This window comes from Coffea arabica, chromosome 8e, assembly GCF_036785885.1.
Source record: "Coffea arabica cultivar ET-39 chromosome 8e, Coffea Arabica ET-39 HiFi, whole genome shotgun sequence".
Taxonomy (NCBI): domain Eukaryota; kingdom Viridiplantae; phylum Streptophyta; class Magnoliopsida; order Gentianales; family Rubiaceae; genus Coffea; species Coffea arabica.
In genome coordinates, this window is record NC_092324.1 from 45,959,131 (window position 1) to 45,981,052 (window position 21,922).

The 21,922-nt window shown below is 37.5% G+C and overlaps 2 protein-coding genes across 9 annotated transcripts; both read left to right on the forward strand.

The window, feature by feature from the left end:
- Positions 1-87: 87 nt before the first annotated feature.
- On the forward strand, positions 88-5,203 carry LOC140004011 (probable glycosyltransferase At3g07620). Of its 5 annotated transcripts, none has more exons than XM_072060830.1 (6): positions 88-703; positions 1,604-3,070; positions 3,148-3,278; positions 3,724-4,072; positions 4,483-4,765; positions 4,955-5,203. In XM_072060830.1, the coding sequence occupies exons 2-6, from the start codon at positions 2,390-2,392 to the stop codon at positions 5,143-5,145; spliced, it is 1,635 nt and encodes a 544-aa protein (XP_071916931.1). In that variant the 5' UTR covers positions 88-703; positions 1,604-2,389; the 3' UTR covers positions 5,146-5,203. The 5 variants fall into 5 exon arrangements, with proteins under 5 accessions (XP_071916931.1, XP_027085563.2, XP_071916928.1 ...); XM_027229762.2 differs by having other exon boundaries at positions 4,483-4,630; XM_072060827.1 differs by having other exon boundaries at positions 4,483-5,203.
- Positions 5,204-8,667: 3,464 nt separating this feature from the next.
- Positions 8,668-21,694, forward strand: LOC140004012 (uncharacterized). Of its 4 annotated transcripts, none has more exons than XM_072061636.1 (5): positions 8,668-8,759; positions 9,006-9,328; positions 9,923-10,048; positions 10,141-10,211; positions 21,099-21,694. In XM_072061636.1, exons 2-5 carry the CDS (start codon positions 9,119-9,121, stop codon positions 21,340-21,342), a joined length of 651 nt encoding a protein of 216 aa, XP_071917737.1. In that variant the 5' UTR covers positions 8,668-8,759; positions 9,006-9,118; the 3' UTR covers positions 21,343-21,694. The 4 variants fall into 4 exon arrangements, with proteins under 4 accessions (XP_071917737.1, XP_071917736.1, XP_071917738.1 ...); XM_072061635.1 differs by having other exon boundaries at positions 8,751-8,859; XM_072061637.1 differs by lacking the exon at positions 8,668-8,759 and having other exon boundaries at positions 8,878-9,328; positions 9,929-10,048.
- The last annotated feature ends 228 nt before the right edge of the window (positions 21,695-21,922 follow it).

Below are 21,922 nucleotides of genomic sequence, written 5' to 3' on the forward strand. Positions count from 1 at the left end.
CATGAATTAGGAAACATTAATCACGTGATCTCGAGGTGGACTCTCAAAAAATTGAGAGGAACATTTCTGCCCGGCTGTGTTGTTAAACCCACCCCTTCTATACTTGGCCCCGTTGCCTCTCAACTTCTTTCTTTGTTTCTTCTTGGGATCGCGCCGGTCTCCTCCCCAGTCCTCTCTACTGTCCACTCCTCCATTCCCCTTTGTCCTCCCTCACGCCCAACCCACCATCATCAGTTAAACCCTCCCCCCACAAACACGAAAAAAAAAAAAACAAAAAGAAAAAAAATCAAGCGTTGCTGGCGCTGCAATTTCATTCATCGGGTGGCATCAGTCACCGGTTCATCCTGCCTCCGGGTTGTGCTCCGACAACTTTTGTTCATCTTTTCCCCTTCAATACCCAGAATTATGTTAGGGTAAATGGTGATTATTTCCCTTTAACTCCGAAAATCATGGTTGGGTTAAATTATGCTTGGAATTGAAATTATGGCTGTATGTTATTCTTGGTTGAAAACCCATTTGAAGGCAAATGCTGTTGTTAAACCCGTAAGGCTGGCCTTAAAAAAAATTAAAAATAAATTGGTGGAGTTGAGTTGAAAGAGCGATCTCGTCTAATCATTCTTGAAGGCAGCCGTAGTACTCTTTATTTCTTCTCGTCAGCTATCCCAGATAGTGGAGTTCCATTCCTTGTCTGATCCCCAGCAAGGTAATGATAGATAATCTAATGTTTCCTTGATCATTAAGTTTAATTTTATGAGATATAAGTCACTGAAAAAAGTTCTGAATTTGTGCTCATGGGATTAACTGTCTGCAGGTAACTTATATAGCGACTCTGTGTATGCAATAATCATGCTGGTTTTCCGTTGTAGTTCTTCTCTAATGATTACTGGATTTGGGGTAAGAAAAGGGAACAGGGAAAAGAAGAAATTTTTAGTAGAAGGAACAAAGAAAAAGAAAAAGAAAATAATTTTTGGAATTGTCTAGGGCATGAAATTGTAGCAACCCAAATTAACTGCAGCAAATTTTGTGATGTATAAAGCTGAAATGATACGCAGAAAGAACAATGAAGCCTACTGTTTTTTTCGTACCAGAAAGGTGATGCTTTCTTATGTTTGGACCTCTTTTGTTTGTGTGAAAGCAACCTATATGTTTCTTTCCATAAGGTTTAGGGTAAAAATGCAGTTTTGACAAATATCGTTTGCCTGATGTAAATGAATTGGCTTCATTATGTGGCTTGTCTATGTGCATTTTAAGGTCCGAAGTGCAATAATGAAAATGAAGAATTTGAAGAATTAAACAAAATAACGAAAATCTGGTGACAAAGCATAATGGTCTGATTTTTAACACAATGCAAGTGTTGCATACAAGTTGTCTTTTTTCACTGCATTCAAGAAGCATTGAATTTCAGTGTTCACCCTGAGCTAAAAAGTTGCAGAAAATAATCTAGCATGTCCTATTCGGAGATTACATGCCAACATTAATTACCTATTACATACCATCATTAATTACCTATTACTCAACATGTATCTGTTTTTATCTATGAGAACATGTTATCACGCATTTAATCAGTTTGAAAGTGTGTTTCTCTTCTTCTTTTGGCCTTCAGGTAGTGCTCAAACGAATTTTTTGGTGATTAAAACACGTCTATCATGTGATGGCTACGATAAATGCCAGTTGACTACAGAATCTTGCTGGTTGGATATCTGATACATGGTCTTTATTTGGTTCTTTCTTCTATTAAATCTTCCCTGTTGACTGTTATCCGTTGCTAATCCTGGAAGAAAATAAGGTTCAAAAGCTGCTGGATACCTGGAAAGCCACTTTCTTCACAGGATACGACTGTACATAAGACTTTGTTCAAGGTGCTTTAGTTTGAGAACCATTTGGTTGCTCTTCAGGACTTTTTTCAGATATTTTCACATACCAATGAAACTTGCAGATGGTAAGGTCTTACGAGAGACTGCAAATAAAGGACTCTGGAAATTACTATAGGTTCTTTTTGAAGGACTAAAAAGGACAATGATTCATCAGCTCATTCTTGAATATGAAGCAGTGAATAGACGGGGGAAAATGTGCAGAATATGCTTAGGAAGGAAGTCGGGGGAAACTTGATTGGAATGTTTGTCTTTTCACCATCAATCAGCAATTTTAATGACTCAGAAGCGTATCCTGTGAATGTCTAGTGGAGAAGTTTCCTCTTTTTAGTTAATTAATGGACTTCAAAGCCGTTTCAGCTGCTGTTAAGTCATCGTGCAGAAATGCAAGACAATGTGATACTATGAATGTGGCAAGAGTCCATTTTCAATCTGTGACTTCCAGATTGATTTTGCAATGTCCAAAGGTTGACATATAAAGTTCACGTGTTCCGCATTTAGATAGTTAAAAGTGTGTTATGGATCCAGGATCCCAATTTATATGTGCAAGTCATTTAAAGACTAGGAGATCGTTCTGGGTATTGGGAATAACATTTGGTATATTTGTTGCCATTCAGTTTTCTGCACTTCCAAACAGTAGTACCATATCGTCTCTGTTTTCTGCTGGAAAATTTACCTTATTTGGGAGATGGGATTTTGAGGCCAAGAATCAGTCAGCCTCTAGAACTGCTGGTAATCCTAAAAACACTTACTTGGTCAAAGATTCAGCATCTAGTTCCACTTTTGAGGACAGTAGAAATTCTAAGCTTAATAATTCATCTCCAAGTGTTCCAGAAATCTTTGATAGTTCAGCCAGCAATAAGCAAATTGAAGAGTTTTCTTCATCCATTGCGCCACATGCAAGCTCAGGTTCTGTTCCCCAACAGCTTACAGTTGCTTTTCCTCCTGCAGTTTCTTCACCTATTACAACATCTCAAATAAATATGGACTTGGTAAGTCCTGCGATGTCAGTGCAGAATCATGAAAAACATATAATGAAAACAGATGAGAAAGGAAGCTTAATGCAGAGAAATGTAAGCTTGCTACATAACAATTCTTCTGTAGGGCATGGAAAGTCTAGTTTGCCAACATCAGCTGTATATTCAATATCTGCAATGAACAAGTTATTGCTGCAAAGTCAGTCCCTACCTCGTGCAGTGGTACGTCAATGTGATATAAGGTCTATGTGATTTGGCTTGAAAAAGAATTTGAGTTCATTAACTTTTTTTTTTAACAGATAGTGAAATGGAATTCAACTGCTGATCAGGAACTGCATTATGCAAAGTCACAGATACAGGATGCACCAGTTCATCGAAATAGCACAGAACTTTATGCTCCTCTTTACAGAAATGTGTCGATGTTTAAAAGGTATACATTGTCACCGGTTAGCTTCATCTTTGTCCTTTTCTTTTTTCTTGACAATTTGAAGTTTTATAAAAAATGAATTTTCAAACCCTTTAGAGCATTGTAGCTTTTTATGTCAGGAGAAATGGGCAGACGCTCTGAACTCCAACCCACAGAACATAAAATATGCAAAGAAGTGGAACTTTTTAGTCTCTGACAATTGCTTCACTTCTTCAATCTTGGTTGTGGAAAAGGAATTTGGCGGCTTAATGGCTTTATGTCCTTTACATTAAAAAAAAATTACAAATTCAGTCATTAAAACTATACTCTCTTTCCCCTACAATTTTATGAAACACATAAAGTTGCCTTTCTGTAGTAATACCTATCTTTAGAAGCCTTACCCTAATTTTCTCCTGGCATTTTCTTGTGCTGACTACTTACATAAATAACAATTTCATTGCATTTGCAGGAGCTATGAGTTAATGGATAAGGTGCTTAAAGTTTACATCTATAAGGAAGGAGAAAAACCAATTTTCCATGAGTCAATAGTTGAAGGGATATATGCTTCTGAAGGATGGTTTTTGAAGTTAATGGAATCAAATAAGCAATATGCTACTGATGATCCCGCCAAAGCCCATTTATTTTACTTACCTTTTAGTTCGCGTTTGCTTCAGTTAACACTTTATGTGCGTCATTCACACAGTCGTAATAACCTCATTGAGTACATGAAGCGCTATGTAGGCATGCTCGGCCAAAAGTATCCATTCTGGAACAGAACCAATGGAGAAGACCATTTCCTTGCAGCTTGTCATGATTGGGTATGCCACTGTTATTCTTGCTGTTATTGAGTATTGACTACTACAAGATCTTTTTATGCTAGATAGGGTTTGACTCTTTCTGTTTGTTTGATTTTCTAGAGGGGATTTGAAAGTTTTAGAGTAGACCATTATATCCTTCGGACTGACTTCTGCATTAGTTCATATTATGTATATATTTAACAAGTTGAACATCATATATTTGCAATAATGATCGTCCAAGTAAATAACCTAGCCAGAAGCTGTTGTGTTAACATAAAGTCTGTCTAAGGCTTATGACGCATTGAAAAGTATTACCTATTTGCCCGTTACCATAAAAGGGAGTTACTGAGGTTTCACTTCTTGCAACATGCTTTCTCGGAATTTGGTCAAATTTGAAGAACATGTTTTCTCTTGAAATTGCTGCTATCCAGGCTCCTGCTGAAACAAGAGGTCCTATGCTTAGTTGCCTAAGAGCACTATGCAATGCTGACATCAATGTGGGCTTTGAGATAGGCAAGGATGTTGCCCTTCCGACAGTTTATGTACGCTCAGCTCAGAACCCTCTCAAGGATATTGGAGGTAAACCTCCATCTCAACGACCAATCTTGGCTTTCTTTGCTGGTTATATGCACGGGAATGTTCGTCCATTACTCCTGGATTACTGGGGTAAAGATCCTGACATGAGAATCTTTGGTCGAATGCCTCATGTCAAAGGTAATAAGAACTACATTGAGCATATGAAGAGCAGCAAATATTGCATCTGTGCAAAAGGCTATGCAGTCCATAGCCCACGAGTTGTGGAATCTATCTTCTATGAATGTGTTCCAGTTATAATATCTGATAACTATGTGCCTCCTTTCTTTGAGGTTTTGAATTGGGAATCCTTTGCTGTTTTCGTTTTAGAGAAGGACATACCAAAGTTGAAGGATATACTCCTTTCCATCCCAGAGGAAAAGTACCTTGAAATGCAAAAGAGAGTGAAAGAGGTTCAGAAACATTTTCTTTGGCATGCTGATCCTGTAAAATACGATATGTTCCATATGATTCTGCACTCTGTTTGGTACAACAGAGTTTTTAGAATCCAATCTCCCTGATATTTGTGAAGAGCCAGTTGACTTAGTAACAGTTGCAACACTCAAAATTTGACTGATATTATTACTCTCCAATCCATCACTAAGAAATGCTTCGTGGTTGGGACTTCAAGAAAATTGGTTTAACATCTTAAAACTGCAAATATGCCTTTGTACAATGGAGATGACCAAAAAAAATCATTCTTTGTCCTTTTGCCCCTTTTTAGGCAATGGATTATTGGCTTTTAGCAAGGAATAACTTGAATCTTTTCAACAATACTGAAATAACCATATGCTTTATGCATTCACCAATATATAGAATAGATTAACTTTGTTCCCCTGTCTTAGACAGGTTGTAAAGCTTATGTGTGCCTTTGCTCAATACCTCGTACGGTTATCTTCTTTTGCAATGAATATAAATTATTGTTTCAAAATAGAAAAGATTTCCGACAATTTAGGCAAGAGTAGTTAAATTAGTGTGGAGTTTCATACCATGAATGCAATGGATATTCCAAAAAGAAATTGTAAATGATGTAATGAAGTTTAGTGAAATAAGAAAAAAAATTATTTATCAAGAAAAAGAAATTAAAAAAGGAAATAGACACATACTCATCTAATTTATACAAACGAAAGGGAAAATTGTTTAAAGCATCCCTCACATTTTGATAAATAAATTTTTCTATCTCTCACTTTTAAAATGTTAATTTTACGTTTCTTACAAATTTAAGTCAGCAAAATTTAACCCCCAAACTAGGTTTTTCACCACATTTTGCCTAGATCCCTCATATGTGGTCATTTTTTAAAGGGCAAAAAGATTAGGTACTATTTGTAATTAAATAAATGGTCTGATCTATATTTATTTTTTTCTTCTAAAAAGCATAATCTAAACCAAAATATATTCTTTTTCTTAAAAAATTAAAATTTGACTCATATTCATTTTTGACTCAAAACAAGTGGAATCTAATTTTTTCTGTATGTTAAAAATGATCATATATGAATCATGTGGTGATTTCAAACTGAAAAGTAGTCAGAATACTAAATTGGAACCAGTTTTTGTTGACTTAAATTTGTAAGAAATATAAAATTAATATTTTAAAAATATAAAATAGAAAAATTCATTTGACAATCTTAAACAATTTTCCCTGAACAAAACAATGAGCTGCAAGCATGTGTACAACATCTTGTGCGGCGTCGTTTCATTGCTCCGTGCTGGTTGGTTGGGCAGGTGCACTTTTTCTGACAAAGTAATTATAGGGCCATCAGTTAACGTTAAATTCGTTGAATCCATTGACAGACTGACACATCATCCGTCATTGAGGGGACTTTTCTTGCGTCCATAAATTTTTGTACCAGTACTTTCTATTAATACTTTTTTCTTTCTCTTAAATCTTTTTTTTTTTGAACTTTTTTTTCTTAAATCTAGAATAAGAAGAATTGTTAAACTATGGAAACCACAATCTTGGACCAAATTTCAAGGTAACACTTTTGCGAGTCTAAATTGTCAAAGGGATACCTATGTGATATTTTTTTTTTGGGGGGGAATACCTAAGAGCATCAAATTTCATTTTATCCAACTGAGGTGTCTCTCAAAGATGGAAACTCGTGACACTAATCAATACAATTGGGAATCTCTCTTGTATGCCCACCTAACGTGGGGTATCTCACCCTGGCAAGCAAAGGAAAGAAATGGATTGATAAGTTTGGGTCGTTTGACTACCAAATAACTTAGGTTAATAACTTTGGATAAGTGAATTTCAGCCAAAAAAATATTTGGACCAGTCCTTGAATTTCTTTCGTGATAGTTGGTATTACACTGAACCTCACGTGGTTTTTTGCGCGAAGTGAGCCTGAACCAACGGATTATGATTCTTTATACGCAAGAGCGTGAAGGAAATTGTGTGCCATGTACGGGAGTCACCTCTAAAGTCAAAACATAATCTAAGTGCATGAGATTTACTTTTAGAATCTAAGCACAACTAAGTTTACAGTTTGGATTCTGACGTCCTTTGCAAGAACACAAAATCCCAAAGGAAGGGAGATTTCAAGTTAGGGTAAGAAGTAAGGACGATTTAACAGTGACAAAGAGCAAGAAGAGGAAAGAATTTCTAGGAACAATTTGAAACACTTTTGGAACATTTTGTTTCTGAGAGTCCCAAAGGTGAGAAAAATGACGTATCCCACATCGAATCAAGCAAAAAAAAGAAATGAATTGATAAATTTGGGTCTTTCAGCTACCAAATAATATGGGCTTATCATTTTGGGCGAATAAATTTCAGCCTAAAAGTTACTTGAATCAGTTCCTAAATTCGAATTGTGACAAAATCTATGAGCTATTTCTAATAAAATATTTGTATATAAAATACTGGAAAAAGCTAGAATTTGCATACTTCCAATAAATAGAATAAGGGTCCACGCGTAACGAAAAAAATGCATTGTGAAAGTATTCAATTATCAGATAATGCATTGAAGAAGTCTTAAATTATCAAATTCCAAAAAAAAAATATCATCAAATACTAAGACTACTAGGCCATCAGTGGCATGCTTTGATCTTCTTGGAATGAGGCGAGTCACCTTTTCTTCTTCACTCTTTCCCAACTGAAAAACAAAAATATCAAGACTAATCGTGACTGTTGAAAAAAAAAAAAAAAAAAAAACTATGAACGTACAGTATATTTGGGGTTGGTAAAATGGTTTTCCGTACGATTTGAAGGCATAGGAAAGACGCAAAAATTCCAAGTCAACCAGGTACGGCCCAAATGATGGTTGAGGAAAATGTTATGGATCCAATCACTCAATTTTGAAAATTAAGTTGGGGGTCAAACTTGTGCAGTTGCTTGCAAAAATTCCTAGACAAGTGTCTCATGGAATTGCTGAATTGCAACTGAAAATAATTTTCGATTTCCAAGCTCTATCCTCAAGATTTGACAGGAACAAGTACTCTTTATTGCTTTACCAGTTACGATCCTCATAAATATAGTAGGAGATGAAACTAGGGTTACAAATCAATTCAGCTGCTCGTGTCAAAACTCAAGTCGAATTCGGTCAATATTAAATTCGAGTCGAGTTCGAATTGATCAAATCAAACTCGAGTTCAAAGATACTTAATTTATTAGTTCACGAATCGGTTCGATTATATATATATATATTATTTTAATAGTAAAATTACATATATAAATACTTAATATTTTATTATTTATTAAGAAATTTATTATTTTATTTTTTTAAATTCGAACTTGATTCGAATTTAAGTCAAATTTGAACTCGAGTTTTATATTGAGAGTTCGTCAAGTTCAAACTTGATAAAATTAAGTCAAAATTTAACTCGATTAGATCAAAAATTCGACTCGACTCGACTCGTTTGCAATTGTAGATCAAACTTCAACTCATATGACTTGAAAATCAGGTAGGAATTGTAGTGACATGCAAAGGAGAATTGAAGATTAAAAGGGCATACTAGTAATAAACTATCTGGGCAGTTGTTCAGTACAACTACAACACTTGATGTAATGATCATCATCACTTGTACTAAAACCCTTAGATTTTTTTTTAAGAAGCAACCCTAAATCTTTATGTTGATACAATTTGTAAAAAAGATTTATTATTGCCTTTCTCATGACATGGGCAAAAATGAAAAGCAGGTAAAGAAACACATGAAGTTAGGAGCCACATAGGTCAAAACCCCACATAATAAAAGCAGTTGAACAGTTGAAAACCTGCAAACCAAGTTTACCTTTTATGGTGGTATTTCCTTTCATCACCGTGTTTTATTTAATTAATAATTTCAAGAATTTCACAGAAACTCACAATCTACAATCACTATATATTTTTTTCTCTCTTTCTAACAGACAAAAGAGATAGATTAGCTGATGAATCTTCAATGATAGGTGTGGAAAAAGAAGAAACATCAGAAATCAGCAAAATAATAAGGCCAGAAGATAGTTCAGGCAGCAGGGTGAAGGCTTTGGAGAAGCAGCTGTAGGGAAAGAAATAAGGAAATATGGCCACAGAGACCAAATCTAATGTGGTAAAAGTGAAGCCCAGCGGGGGAAATCAATTGGGTTCCTCATCAATTTCATCATCATCATCGTTAGCAAAGGAAAAGGGTGAATCATCTATGATCAAGAAAAAAGCTGCTGAGAGCTCTTCATCTAAACAATCTGCTGATGCAAAACAGAAATCTTTATCAAGCACTATTTCCAAAAGTGAGGTACCTCTGTTGTAAAGATCACTCCTTTTGTCTCTATCGGATCTTGTTCAGTAGCCAAGTTATGATTTTTATTGTTTGTTTTCTTGGATTATAATCTGTTCTTTCCCCTTTTCTCTTTCAATGTCTATAATGAATGCTTAATTTGTGTGCTTAAATCATTGCGTTTGATTATGGAGAAAGGATGTATTTTTAGTAGTTATTTGTTTTTTGTATTCTAGATTTTGGAATCAAGTTGTGATTTCTTTTCTTTGACCATTTCACCTGGTGTAATTTGCTCTTCTTTTGTATCTGTAGTTCAAGCAATAGACTTATTTGAATTGCTTGCTGCTTGAGATTGATTAAATTGTCATGAATTCGATAATTTCATTGGGTAATCAAATAGTCAGAAAATTGACTAGTAAATAGGATTTCGATTTCCAATTTTGTCTTCCTATTAAATTTCGAAACTCAGATACCCAGCAGACGCTGGTCTCTATTTGATGCCATCGTGTATTGATGCATTCACATATGGAGACATAACCAGTTTATTGTTGGAAATGTTATTTGATTCCATGATTTTGGCTTTGATTATTTGTTTTGGTATGTGATGATCAGGTTAAGGCAAAAGCAAAAGGAACATCTAGTTCGTCGAAGGCTGTGACGAAGAGAAAGACAGTAACTAAAACCAGAGAAAAGAAAGTTTACTCCTTACCTGGCCAGAAGTTTGACGTTCCTGAAGAGGTCAGAAGTTTTTGAATTTTGTTTGAATCTTTGTATGAAGTCTGGGTATTGACTGATTTTGCTTATTAATGTATCGGCGTTTTGGTCAACAGAGAGAGCCTTTGAGGATATTTTATGAGTCGCTGTCACACCAGATACCTTCCAGTGAAATGGCAGAGTTTTGGTTAGTCATTTACTCTTTTGTTATTCTGGAAACATGGTTTGATCTGTTGGTGAATTCATTCTATTGGATAAAGTAGGGGTTTCAACAAACAAAATATGTCAAACACAATCAACATATAGAACTATTTATCTCTCCCTAAGTATGAAGTAAATTGAGATCAATAGACCAGTTAATGATGATAACAATAGTAGAAGACTGAAAAATCATGACGCTCAGATTCAAGTTTTATAATGTGCAAAATGCAAGTGGAAATAATTATGTGACATAGCCATTCTGAAAGTTTCTCCATCAGGAAAATAATGGGAGTATGAAAGTTCTATCTGGCACATCAAGATGTCAGCTAAATTCTATCTTCACTTCCTCATACATGAGAATATTCATAATTCATTCTCTTCCACTCCTAAAAACTCTGACAAAGTGGTTTTTGAGGAGATGTTATTAACTGAGAAGCACATGAAAATCAGAACAGCTACGTTAAAGCTTGGTGAAAGGAGCATGTTCCTGAAATTTCATCAAGATTGGACTTGAAATGAATATTTTATGTTCTACAAGGTTTTAGATGTTCTTCACCTTTGCTTACTCTCTCTCTGTCTGGACCTTTGTTACTTTCTCTAATTTTCTTACTGGCCCAGAACCATAAGTCTTCCTTTGTTAAAATCTATACACAGCTTGAAGTATACTCTAGATATGCCCATTGAAGTGCATTCCCATGTGCACTACCGGGATTGCTGAGACACTGACTAACCACACCAACAACATGACCTACATCTATTGTTTTAGACCCCTTCATTTTATTTCTCCCTTGTAGGATGCTGTTTAGAGTTAAGATTGAAATCACCAGACTGTGCATTGTAGATCTCTTTCAAGTCATCGTTTAGGAAGTTATTCTTGCCAGCAAGACCTGGTCTTCGGAATAAAAAAAAAATCCACAGATTTATAAGAATATCAAAAGATGTAACAATGTATAAAGCAACCTCGAGAGAATTATCTTTGATGTAACAACTATTAAAATTGAGGATTCACTGTCCAGCTGGTGAGAATTATTTGCAATTCGAACTTTGTGTTGCTTGCATATATACAAGCGCGGGTGTTTGAGGCATTGCCATTGGCTTTTACGATGATTAAATTTCAGTACGAATTTAAAGCCCTTTTCTCACTCATGTGCCAAAGTTGCCTGCATAAACTTTGATGAAGAAGTCTAAGATTGTCTTTGACTAGGTTTTCAAGTTGAATAATTTGACAAGGTTAATTGTAAAACAACTAGATAATTCGTCCCTTTTTTTATCAGCCTAACAGTTCAACCCAGTAGCTTTTATACCAGTTTGTTGTGAAGTAGGGTTTGTTTGTGTTGGGGGGGGGGGGGTGTAAGAAGGACAACTGCATTAAAAATTTCCAAACCAGGATGAACACTTTTTTTCCTGAAGTATCATATATAATGAAATTCTATACCAAGCAAGCAACAATGATAAATATCACAATAAATGGGTTTCACCGTTTGGGTGGACAATCCCAGTTGACCAGCTGAAACTAGTTTATGGTGTCAATATGGATTTGGTCACTCTTTGAACTCACATTTTTGTGACAAAGAAAAAGAATAGTCTTCCTCATCTGGAAAACATACATTGGCAAGTGAAAAAGTTACAGAAAGAGAAGAAAATCTGGAACTTTGGTGTCATGACTCATTGATGATTTTTAAGCCTGATCTTAACTAAATTTGGGCAGTTCTTCTTCTCAGCAAGAACTTCATATCTACCTGTTCTGATTTTCAACTTGGTCAGTGTTTGGTTACCTCTTTTCAAACCTACTTCTCAAAGTTTGTTGGATACAATGAGAATGTATAATGGATATTCACCTTTTCTGGTGATGCAGTATTGTGATCATCCCAGTTCGCCAAACCAAACTTTGTATTTCCATTTTTTTTTTGTACTGGAGAATTTGCATCTTGATATTGCCATGGTTTATAGATTTTCCAAGCTGTGTTTTCCACTTCTTGCTGCCCTATCTTTTCTGTTGATAATGGTTTGTTACTACAGTTATCATGGCTCTTGATTGGTTTATTTCTCATATTTTACTTCAATACATTATGAAAGAGATGACCTATGTTGCCAGTACCCCTACCTTTCCCAAGAAATTGGGTATTCAAGCAAGCCCATAAGAACTGTAGTGTCTTATAGATAAACGTGCCCAAACTGCATTATGGATCTCACTTTGTTAATTTGAATTTTCCACATTGTAGTGGTTTTGATAGACAAGAAGTATCCATTTTGTGCCTGTAATTTTTGTTAATATGTGCCAACTAATATAGTATTGATGAAGGTGTTAAAGCATATAGTTGTACATCTAAATTGTGCATGAATATATAAGGCTCTGATGGACAGAAAAAAAGAGTAAGTAAGGTAAAGAAATAGGAAAGAAGTTGATTTAGTTAAATTGGAGAAAATTGAGATTCAAATTAAGTGGTTAATAGTTTGCCAATGAGATATGATGAGACCAAACAAATGTTGTATAACCTTAAAAATTCGCTGACGTAAACTGTTGGAAAGTGTCCCAGCAGTAAACTTTTCCTACAATTTTTCCTGTAACAAGATGTGGCCGATGATCAGAGAGCTATCATGAAATTGTTTCCGTTTTGCTTCATTGGAACAATATCAAAGGGTACCAGAGCACTTAGATCCTTTGGATAGTATTTTCTGGATATCTTTTTGTCCCATTTTCTGTGGAAGAAACAAGGGACATTTTCTGTAGGCAGAACAAACTAGGGAACGATCATGGTATTACATCTTGCTATGCTTGTGGTTTGGGTCATTTTGTCTCGGGTTGAAAATGGGGTTGACTTGCAAGAGGTGAGGTGGATTGGGATTCTTGCTGTGGGAGAACACAGAGTCATCGAGTCTCTTTCCTTCCTGCTCTCTCAGAATACATCTTATCTTATAAATATCTTATAAATGGAATTTACGAATAATAAACGGTTGACGAATAGTCAAAACTGTTGGGATATTTGTGTCCAAGTAATGTGAACTTTTTTTTTTGGGGGGCACCAGATTTTTTGAGTTTAGGAAAAGACTAAATGTCAAAATTTTCATCAAATTTTAATATGATTGGCTGCAGAAGAAGCTCTGCCAAACGAGACAATTGAGAAGAATGAGAAATCTTATGACAAGTTAATGTCAGTTATTGGAGTTGTTTACATCATTCTTACTGGACTGTAGCTTCTGTAATTTTGTCTTAATTTATTTGTCCGACTTGGAGAGGGATTCGGAAGCAAATGTGATCATGATTGTTAGCATTTTCTTTTCAGCAGTGTTATATACTTGGGATCTACAGTTGCTGTTTATTATCCATGAATTATTTCTTAAGTTGGCTAGAATAAGTCAGAAATATGAACAAATGACACCAGATTCAAACCCTTGATTCTTTCTGTATGCTAATGGGAAAAGACATTTTCCATCATGTCTGTTTCGTGCTGCTCTTTCAAAACAGAGCATGCTTCCTTGTTGAAATATTTGGCATTCTTGCCCATGACACTGCCAGATTTTGATTTAGCCTTATCTGGGGTAAGTTGTAAGCCAACCTCGTCTTCACATATCTAGGGTAAGTTGTAAGCCAACATCTTCTTCACATAGTGGCTCATGTCTAATCTCATCGAGGTTTTTTGAATCTTTTTCATATTCCATCTCCAGGAAGATGATATTTAGTTTTAGTCCTGGCTATTAAGATTTATAACTTGGAAATAGAGAAAATACAAATAAATATCTACATAATAACTGAATCTTGGGTACAAATATTCCTCCCATGCAATTGTTGGGACAGCTAAAACTTCTCAGCAAAGACTCTGGAACAGTGGTGGAGCCAGAAAAATTTCTCAGAGGGGGCATATATAATAGATAGTTGAGACATGTAACAAATAACATAAGAAAATACAATGAATCCACTAATGCCTTGTGAACTCATCAAAACTCTAAATTTTTTGTTACCCATTAGTGGCTTAGAACCCCTTTGAAACTATGGCTTTTACTTGTAGTCATACTTAAACCGATGGATTGTATATCTTACTTGTTCATATAACTAATAACTGTTTATATAAATACTTGTAGAAACATGTCATATTGACTTTCTACAAATTAGTCAGGATAAAAGCATAAAATTCGTTACCTGGAACAAATATTTTTCTTTGGTCAGTGGGGGCAAATTTATAAACTAGTGATGTAAAACCAATTTAATATTTCTAAATTTCATATCTAAAGTTGTCATTTTCTTTGGGCTCGTATAAACCAATATTTCGCAGCATTTGTCAGAGGCTTTCTAGTTAGGATATTGACTCTGCCACATTTAGCTGGCTTTGGTCAAATATTAAACTCAATGGTTTCCTAGAGTTTTTAATTTTTTCATAAAGCTGGTATATAATTTCTGCAGTGACATACCATGTAATGAAGCAGTAAGCCACATGTTAGGGGCTATGCTAGCCTTCTGATTTCTTCTTGCCATTTTGTTGAACTTTTTCTTGAATAAGATGGACAAGATGCTTATTTTTCTAGCTGTCACAGTGTAATGGATCAGACAGAGTTGAATTAGGGATAAGAGATAGAAGGAGAAAAGAGAAGTGATCAGAAAGGGAAATTGGGGGAAAGAGAAGAAAGGGCAGAGAAGGAGAAAGATGAGATCTTATTGAGAGGGAAAATCTGGATTACAATCAAGCTAAGCTCCCTAGTAGACAGACGCATTATTTATACAGATTAGAGCCTTCAGCTCAAGAAAACAATCTGCAATTGACTAACTAACTTTCCCGCCAAATAACTAACTTCCTAATTCTGTTGTAATAATGCTCAGCCACGTGATCCTGCCCTTGTGATCACATTTCCTCTGCTCATTCCTTTGCTGACTCATCTTGGTAGCTTGTGCATGAAGCTTGAACTGATACGGGCCATAACAATACCTCCCCCTAAAAATAATCCTAGTCTCTAGGATTGATTGATTGTGAAAGCAGGGAATTGGGCATGAATGAACGACAGGTCTTCCCAAGTGGCTTCCTCAGGTTCCATGTTTTCCCATTGCACCAACACCTGATCTATTCCCTGACCCTTCCTATAAATTGTTCTCCTGTCCAATACTGCTAAGGGCACTACCTCGAACTCACTATCTGCATTCAAGGTAGGCAATGTAGTACTGACTGGAGCCTCCTTAGGTGACTTCTTGAGCAGTGAGACATGAAAGACAGGATGGATGTTAGACCCTGCAGGTAGCTGCAACTTATAGGCTACAGTACCTACCTTCTGTTCCACCTGATAGGGTCCGTAGTACTTGGCAGTGAGTTTTAAATTCCTTCTCACGGCTACAGAAGTTTGTTTGTAAGGTTGGAGCTTCAGATAAGCCCACTCTCCCACTTCAAATTCCCTGTCACTCCTCCCTTTATCAGCCAACTGTTTCATTCTATTCTGAGCCTTTAGCAGGTTCTCCCTGAGCAAGGAATTCCACCCCAATCTCTCCTGTGCCCAATCTTCCACTGCAGCCACTAACGTGGTATCAGGCCTCAGATTCAGCTGGATAGGTTTGTAACCATACAAGGCCTGAAAGGGTGGCATTTGCAGACTGCTATGATAGTTGGTGTTGTACCACCATTCAGCTGCAGGAAGCCATTTCCTCCATTTCCCTGGTTGATCCATGCACACGCTTCTCAAATAGCTCTCCACACATCTGTTAACCCTCTCAGTCTGTCCATCAGATTGAGGGTGGTAAGCAGAAGAAAAGTTGAGCTCTGTGCCCAGCATTTTAAAAAGTTCCTGCCAGAATAGGCTAGTAAAAGCCCTGTCCCTGTCAGAGACAATGTGGGTTGGTAAGCCATGCAACCTGAAAATTTGATCAAAGAAGGCCTCTGCTACACTTTTAGCAGTGTAATGAGAGGTCATAGGAATGAAGTGAGCATATTTAGTAAACCTATCCACCACTACATAGATGACATTGCAGCCAAAAGACTTGGGTAGCCCCTCTATGAAGTCCATAGAAATTTGTTGCCAAGCTTGCTCAGGTATAGCTAATGGTTGCAGCAGTCCTGGATAAGAGCAATTTTCACTCTTACTCCTCTTACAAATATCACACCCCTGTACATATTGTTCCACTTCCCTCTTCATTCCGGGCCAATACACATAGCTCTTGATCCTCTGATAAGTACCATGATTTCCAGAGTGCCCCCCAAGGCAAGAATCATGGAAGCAGGAGATCAATTTTTGTCTTAACCCGGAGCCTGCACCTATCCATATCCTACCCTTAAACCTCAGAATCCCCTGGTGATAAGAGTGGTCAGGCAGTGCATCAGCTCCCATAGCCAACTTCATCAGTGCTTCTTTAGCTATTTCATCCCCAATGTAGCTCTCAGCCACCATTGTCAACCATTGAGGTTTAATGGTAGTAAGAGAATGCACAAATGCTTCTGCTGGATCTCCCTGCTCACCTCTCCTTGACAATGCATCTGCAACCACGTTGTCTTTACCCCTTTTGTACTGAATCTCATAATCCATTCCCATCAGTTTAATCAACCATTTCTGCTGAAGGGAAGTGTTTATTTTCTGGTCCAGCAAGTATTTGAGGCTCTCATGATCAGTCTTTATAATGAAATGGTTTCCCATCAAGTAATGTTTCCATTTTTGAACTGCAGTGATGAGTGATAGCAGCTCCTTCTCATAAGTGGATCTGGTCTGATTTTTCTGTCCTAACACTTGACTGTAGTAGGCTATAGGTCTCCCCTGTTGCATCAGAACTGCCCCAATGGCTAACTGACTAGCATCAGTTTCCAACAGAAATGGCTTTGAAAAATCAGGTAAAGCTAACACTGGTGTCCTGCTCATGGCCATTTTCAACTGCTGGAATGCAGATTCTGCAGCAGTACCCCAAGCAAACTGATCCTTCTTCAGCAACTCAGTGAGAGGTTTGGCCATCTCTCCGTACCCCTTAACAAACCTCCTGTAGTAACCTGTTAAACCCAAGAATCCTCTGAGGGCCTTCAAGCAGGTAGGAGTTGGCCAGGACAGCATAGCTTCTACCTTGGATGGATCAGTTTTCACCCCTTCACTAGTAATTATATGTCCCAGATACTCCACTTGATTCTGGCCAAATGAACATTTTGACATCTTTGCATATAGGAAGTGTCTTTTCAAGGTCTCTAGTACTAGGGATAAGTGGTGTAAGTGAGTTTTGTGGTCTGGACTATAGATCAGAATGTCATCAAAGAACACAAGGACAAATTTTCTGATGTAAGGCTCAAAAACTGAGTTCATTAGTGCCTGAAAGGTGGCAGGTGCATTGGTGAGTCCAAATGGCATTACAAGGAACTCATATAGTCCAGAGTGAGTCCTGAAAGCAGTTTTGGGGATGTCATCAGAGTTCATTCTGATTTGGTGGTAGCCTGATCTAAGGTCAATTTTAGAAAAGACCCTTGCTCCATGTAACTCATCTAACAGGTCATCTATAATGGGAATTGGAAACTTATCTTTTATGGTAAGGTTGTTTAACTGTCTATAATCAATACAGAGTCTCCAACTCCCATCTTTTTTTTTGACTAATAGAGCAGGAGATGCAAAGGGGCTGTGGCTGATCTGTATAAGGCCAGAGGCTAACATGTCTTTTACTTGCCTGTCAATTTCATGTTTTTGAAAATGGGGGTACCTGTATGGAGGAATTTTGAAAGGTTTGGCATCTGATTTAAGGGGAATTTGGTGGTCATGGCATCTGTTAGGAGGGAGAGATTTAGGTTCTGCAAAGACATCATCATATTTGGCCAACAATTTAGTGAGAGAATCTGGTACAGACATTACCTGTGAATTGTGAATCTGCACCATGCAAGACTGCTGTAGAGCCTTCCTGATCTTATGCTTGACATACTTGTGAGCTGATAAGCCTTGCTGCATCCTAACGTTGGCAGTGTTGGAATCTCCCCTTAGCACCACCTGCTCCCCTTCCTTTTCAAAAGACAGATGCAATTTCTTGAAGTCAAAAGTGATAGGACTGTAGTATTTCATCCAGTCCACCCCCAATATCAAATCATAAGGTTCCAGATCCAGGACAAACACATCATGTGTAAATTTGTGGTCCTGCATGTCCCATTGCATCCTAGGAATCCAGTGGTCACATTGCAACTCCTTGCCATCAGCTATCTTGACCTTAAAAGGCCTATGCCTCTGCACCATTTCTGGGTACATCTGAGCCACAGATCTCTTGATAAAGCAGTTAGTACTTCCTCCATCTAGAAGGATTGTCAGATGATGACCCTTATACCGCCCCTGCATTTTGATGATGCTAGATGATAATTCTCCTGACATTGCATGCAAGGTTAGCATCACATCATGCTCCTGCTGGTTCCCCACGTACTCAATAACTTCCTCTTCTTCTGCTGTCTGATCTACTGTCTGATCTGTATCACATTTGTCCCCATCATCTACTAACATCATGTGGATTCCCCTGCTTTTACAATTATGCCCTGGACTGAATCTTTCTCCACACCTAAAACACAGATTATGGTCCTTCCTGTATTGAAACTCAGTAGGGGAGATCTTCTTGAAAACCTGCTGTGGATTGGATTTCCTGCTGTAATCTGGTGACAAAGTACCCGTCTGCCTTACTCCTGGATCCTGCACTCCCTTGGTAGAACCATAGGGAGTTGATTGTGGGCCACTTTTGAGTGAAGTTCTATTGGACTTGTGGAGAAGCTCTAAGTGGTGTTCCTGCCATCTGGCCATTTCAAATGCAGCTTGTAGACTAAGTGGCCTATGCATCTTCACAGCCGATTTGATTTCACCTTTCAATCCACTTAGAAAACTAGCTATGTAGTAAGATTCGGTCAATTCAGGCACCTGGAGCATTACAATTGACCTCAACTCTTCAAACTTTTCCTGGTAAGCCAGAACGGTGGAGGATTGACTAAGCTTGCTGAACTCCTCTACAGCATCTGCTTCCCCTACATTGCTGAATCTTCTACACACCTCCAAACCAAAATCCTTCCATTGAACCACCCCTCTGTCTTTTTTGAAATTTTGATACCAGAGATCTGCCTTGCCTTCTAGATGCAATTCCACCAAGTCCATCTGCTGATCTTCAGGAGTGTGAAACAGTTGGAAGAACTTCTCACACTTCCTGATCCACTCCTTGGGACTATGGCCTTCAAACCTGGGAAAATCTAGCCTGGGGACCCCCACAGGCCAATGCTGGCCATCTCCTCTGGTTGAATTGCCAAATTCACCTTGTCGAACACCTTGAGCTCCAGTACTGCGATGATTAGGAGTCCTCTCTGCTGAGCCCGTAGGATTTCCCAAAATGCCCCTGTCACCTTGCAAACTCCTCAAAATGGAACTGATTTGAGTACTCATGAAGCTTTTCAGCTCTGAGTTATTGGTTTCCATTAGAGCTCGCATCTCCCTTTGATTACCTTCCAACCGTTCGTCCATAGCCTGCTTGTCCGCAGCCAAGGAATCAATGACTGCTTGGATCCTAGCCTCTTGTTTCCTGAGCTGCTCTTCAAAACTCTTCATTCTAGTTCCTTCCGCCATGATTTTCAGCGGTTTGAAGCTTACAATCCAAGGATCGCAAGCTCTGATACCACTGTAATGGATCAGACAGAGTTGAATTAGGGATAAGAGATAGAAGGAGAAAAGAGAAGTGATCAGAAAGGGAAATTGGGGGAAAGAGAAGAAAGGGCAGAGAAGGAGAAAGATGAGATCTTATTGAGAGGGAAAATCTGGATTACAATCAAGCTAAGCTCCCTAGTAGACAGACGCATTATTTATACAGATTAGAGCCTTCAGCTCAAGAAAACAATCTGCAATTGACTAACTAACTTTCCCGCCAAATAACTAACTTCCTAATTCTGTTGTAATAATGCTCAGCCACGTGATCCTGCCCTTGTGATCACATTTCCTCTGCTCATTCCTTTGCTGACTCATCTTGGTAGCTTGTGCATGAAGCTTGAACTGATACGGGCCATAACACACAGTCACCAATTCCATCATCCAACCTTTCTTCCAATCAGCATTAGAAGCTATTGAAAGTAATGCCATCCAGAAGAGGATCTTGACTTGCATTGGTGCCACATGCTGTACTCAAGAGTTCACACTACTCTAACTAAAGAAATAGTCTGTTGTCTGCAAATAGTGTTGTGGAAACATGTTGTTCATCAAATTAATCAGATTACCAGGCCTTCCTTTAGAGGGATTGCTTTGAGGATTGTTTGTGTTAGCTGTGCCATGTAGAATTGCACTGCAAAAACTTTGATCCATTATTTCAGCCTAACAGACCAATTCATCCTGTCTTTTTCTACTTTTCACTACTGAACGGAGTGTTAGTTTCACTTCTCAAAGTTCAAAAGTTAACATTACAGTCTGTGCATGTAGTGATTGAACTGGGAATATAGTGTGGTGAGTTATTTTCAGATAGTGCAGAAGATCCTCACAAATCAAGGTGCTTCAAAATGACTACAAACTCTTGCTCTTAGAAGAGAAAAACATTTATTTCTTGGCTATGAGACTTTATCATTTTGACTCTATTGATTCATTCTCTCACTACATTGCAATCATCTTCATGATCATCATTGAGGGACTATATTAAATTCCTCAAAGAAAATTTAAGATCATAGTGTGATATCCGCATTCTATCACGAAACAGTTTTACTCCTTTCATTCTGGAGAACTTTATGATGTGACCCTCGCAACCATGAAGCGCCTGGCTGTGCTTTGTTTGCTTATAATAGAATTCTTTGTTTTGATGGATTTTTCCGAAAAATAAAAAAAAAAGGAAAAAGAACTCATTGCTGCATAGTTGCCTTTTATTCTGATTTCTAATTTCCCTGAGATGAACATGACCTAATAGATTGTGCTGTACTAAAACATGAAGATTGTCTATATGCAGGTTGATGGAACATGGCATGCTGTCACCTGAAAAGGCAAGGAAGGCTTTTGAGAAAAAGCAGAAAAAGCAAAAACAACTTCGGACAGGAACTCCTATTAAATCTCCACCACCAAGTAAACCTGAGAGCTCCAAAAAGCCACAGCAGGCATCAAAGAATGGTGAAGTAAAAACAAAGAAACGGATCATAGATGACAGTGATGATGACGACGATTTTGTACTGAGCCATAAGAGGAGGAAGGGATAAGAAGGACCAACCCTTCCTATGCATTGTAGTACTGTCAACCTGATGTTGACTCATTTGACTATAACAGGGATCAGCAAGTTTTCGAGGAAGAAGATAGCGTGTATAGACATTGTCTAGACATTCTTATTTATGAAATCAATAAACAAAAGAAAGAATTGGATTCATGTTAATTTACATTTCAGAAAACACCAGGCATACTTCTGCTCATGGTCTCTTAAACAGCAATCAGAACAGAGACATGAGCATCTAGGGCAACACTAGGATGTCATAACCGTGTATTTTTCTTACCTTATACTCAACTCTCATTTGTTTCTATTCCTATCCCATAAACAAAGGACTTTGGTATTTGATACTTTACAAGCATTCTTTTTAATTGAAAGGAACTAGCATATTGCCTTTGTTTTGGATGATGCCGGCTGACCTCAGGTGGCTCATTTTCCTTGCTGTAAAAGACTAAAAAAATTATGTTTAAGGTCTGTTATTATTAGAGTTTGATCCTGTAATAAAGAGTTATATATTGACCAGTGACTTGTCAACTGTTTACATGGGGAGTTGCTGCCTTTCTTTAATACTTGGGACC

What these genes read in the sequence shown, in the direction of transcription:
- LOC140004011 (XM_072060827.1), top strand. Translation starts at nt 2,390, where the DNA reads ATGGATCCAGGATCCCAATTTATATGTGCAAGTCATTTAAAGACTAGG. An exon ending in AGTCCCTACCTCGTGCAGTG is followed by an intron (nt 3,071 to 3,147) that starts GTACGTCAATGT and finishes TTTTTTTAACAG; the next exon opens with ATAGTGAAATGGAATTCAAC. An exon ending in TTGCAGCTTGTCATGATTGG is followed by an intron (nt 4,073 to 4,482) that starts GTATGCCACTGT and finishes GCTGCTATCCAG; the next exon opens with GCTCCTGCTGAAACAAGAGG.
- LOC140004012 (XM_072061636.1), top strand. Translation starts at nt 9,119, where the DNA reads ATGGCCACAGAGACCAAATCTAATGTGGTAAAAGTGAAGCCCAGCGGG. An exon ending in GCACTATTTCCAAAAGTGAG is followed by an intron (nt 9,329 to 9,922) that starts GTACCTCTGTTG and finishes TGTGATGATCAG; the next exon opens with GTTAAGGCAAAAGCAAAAGG. An exon ending in AGTTTGACGTTCCTGAAGAG is followed by an intron (nt 10,049 to 10,140) that starts GTCAGAAGTTTT and finishes TTTGGTCAACAG; the next exon opens with AGAGAGCCTTTGAGGATATT.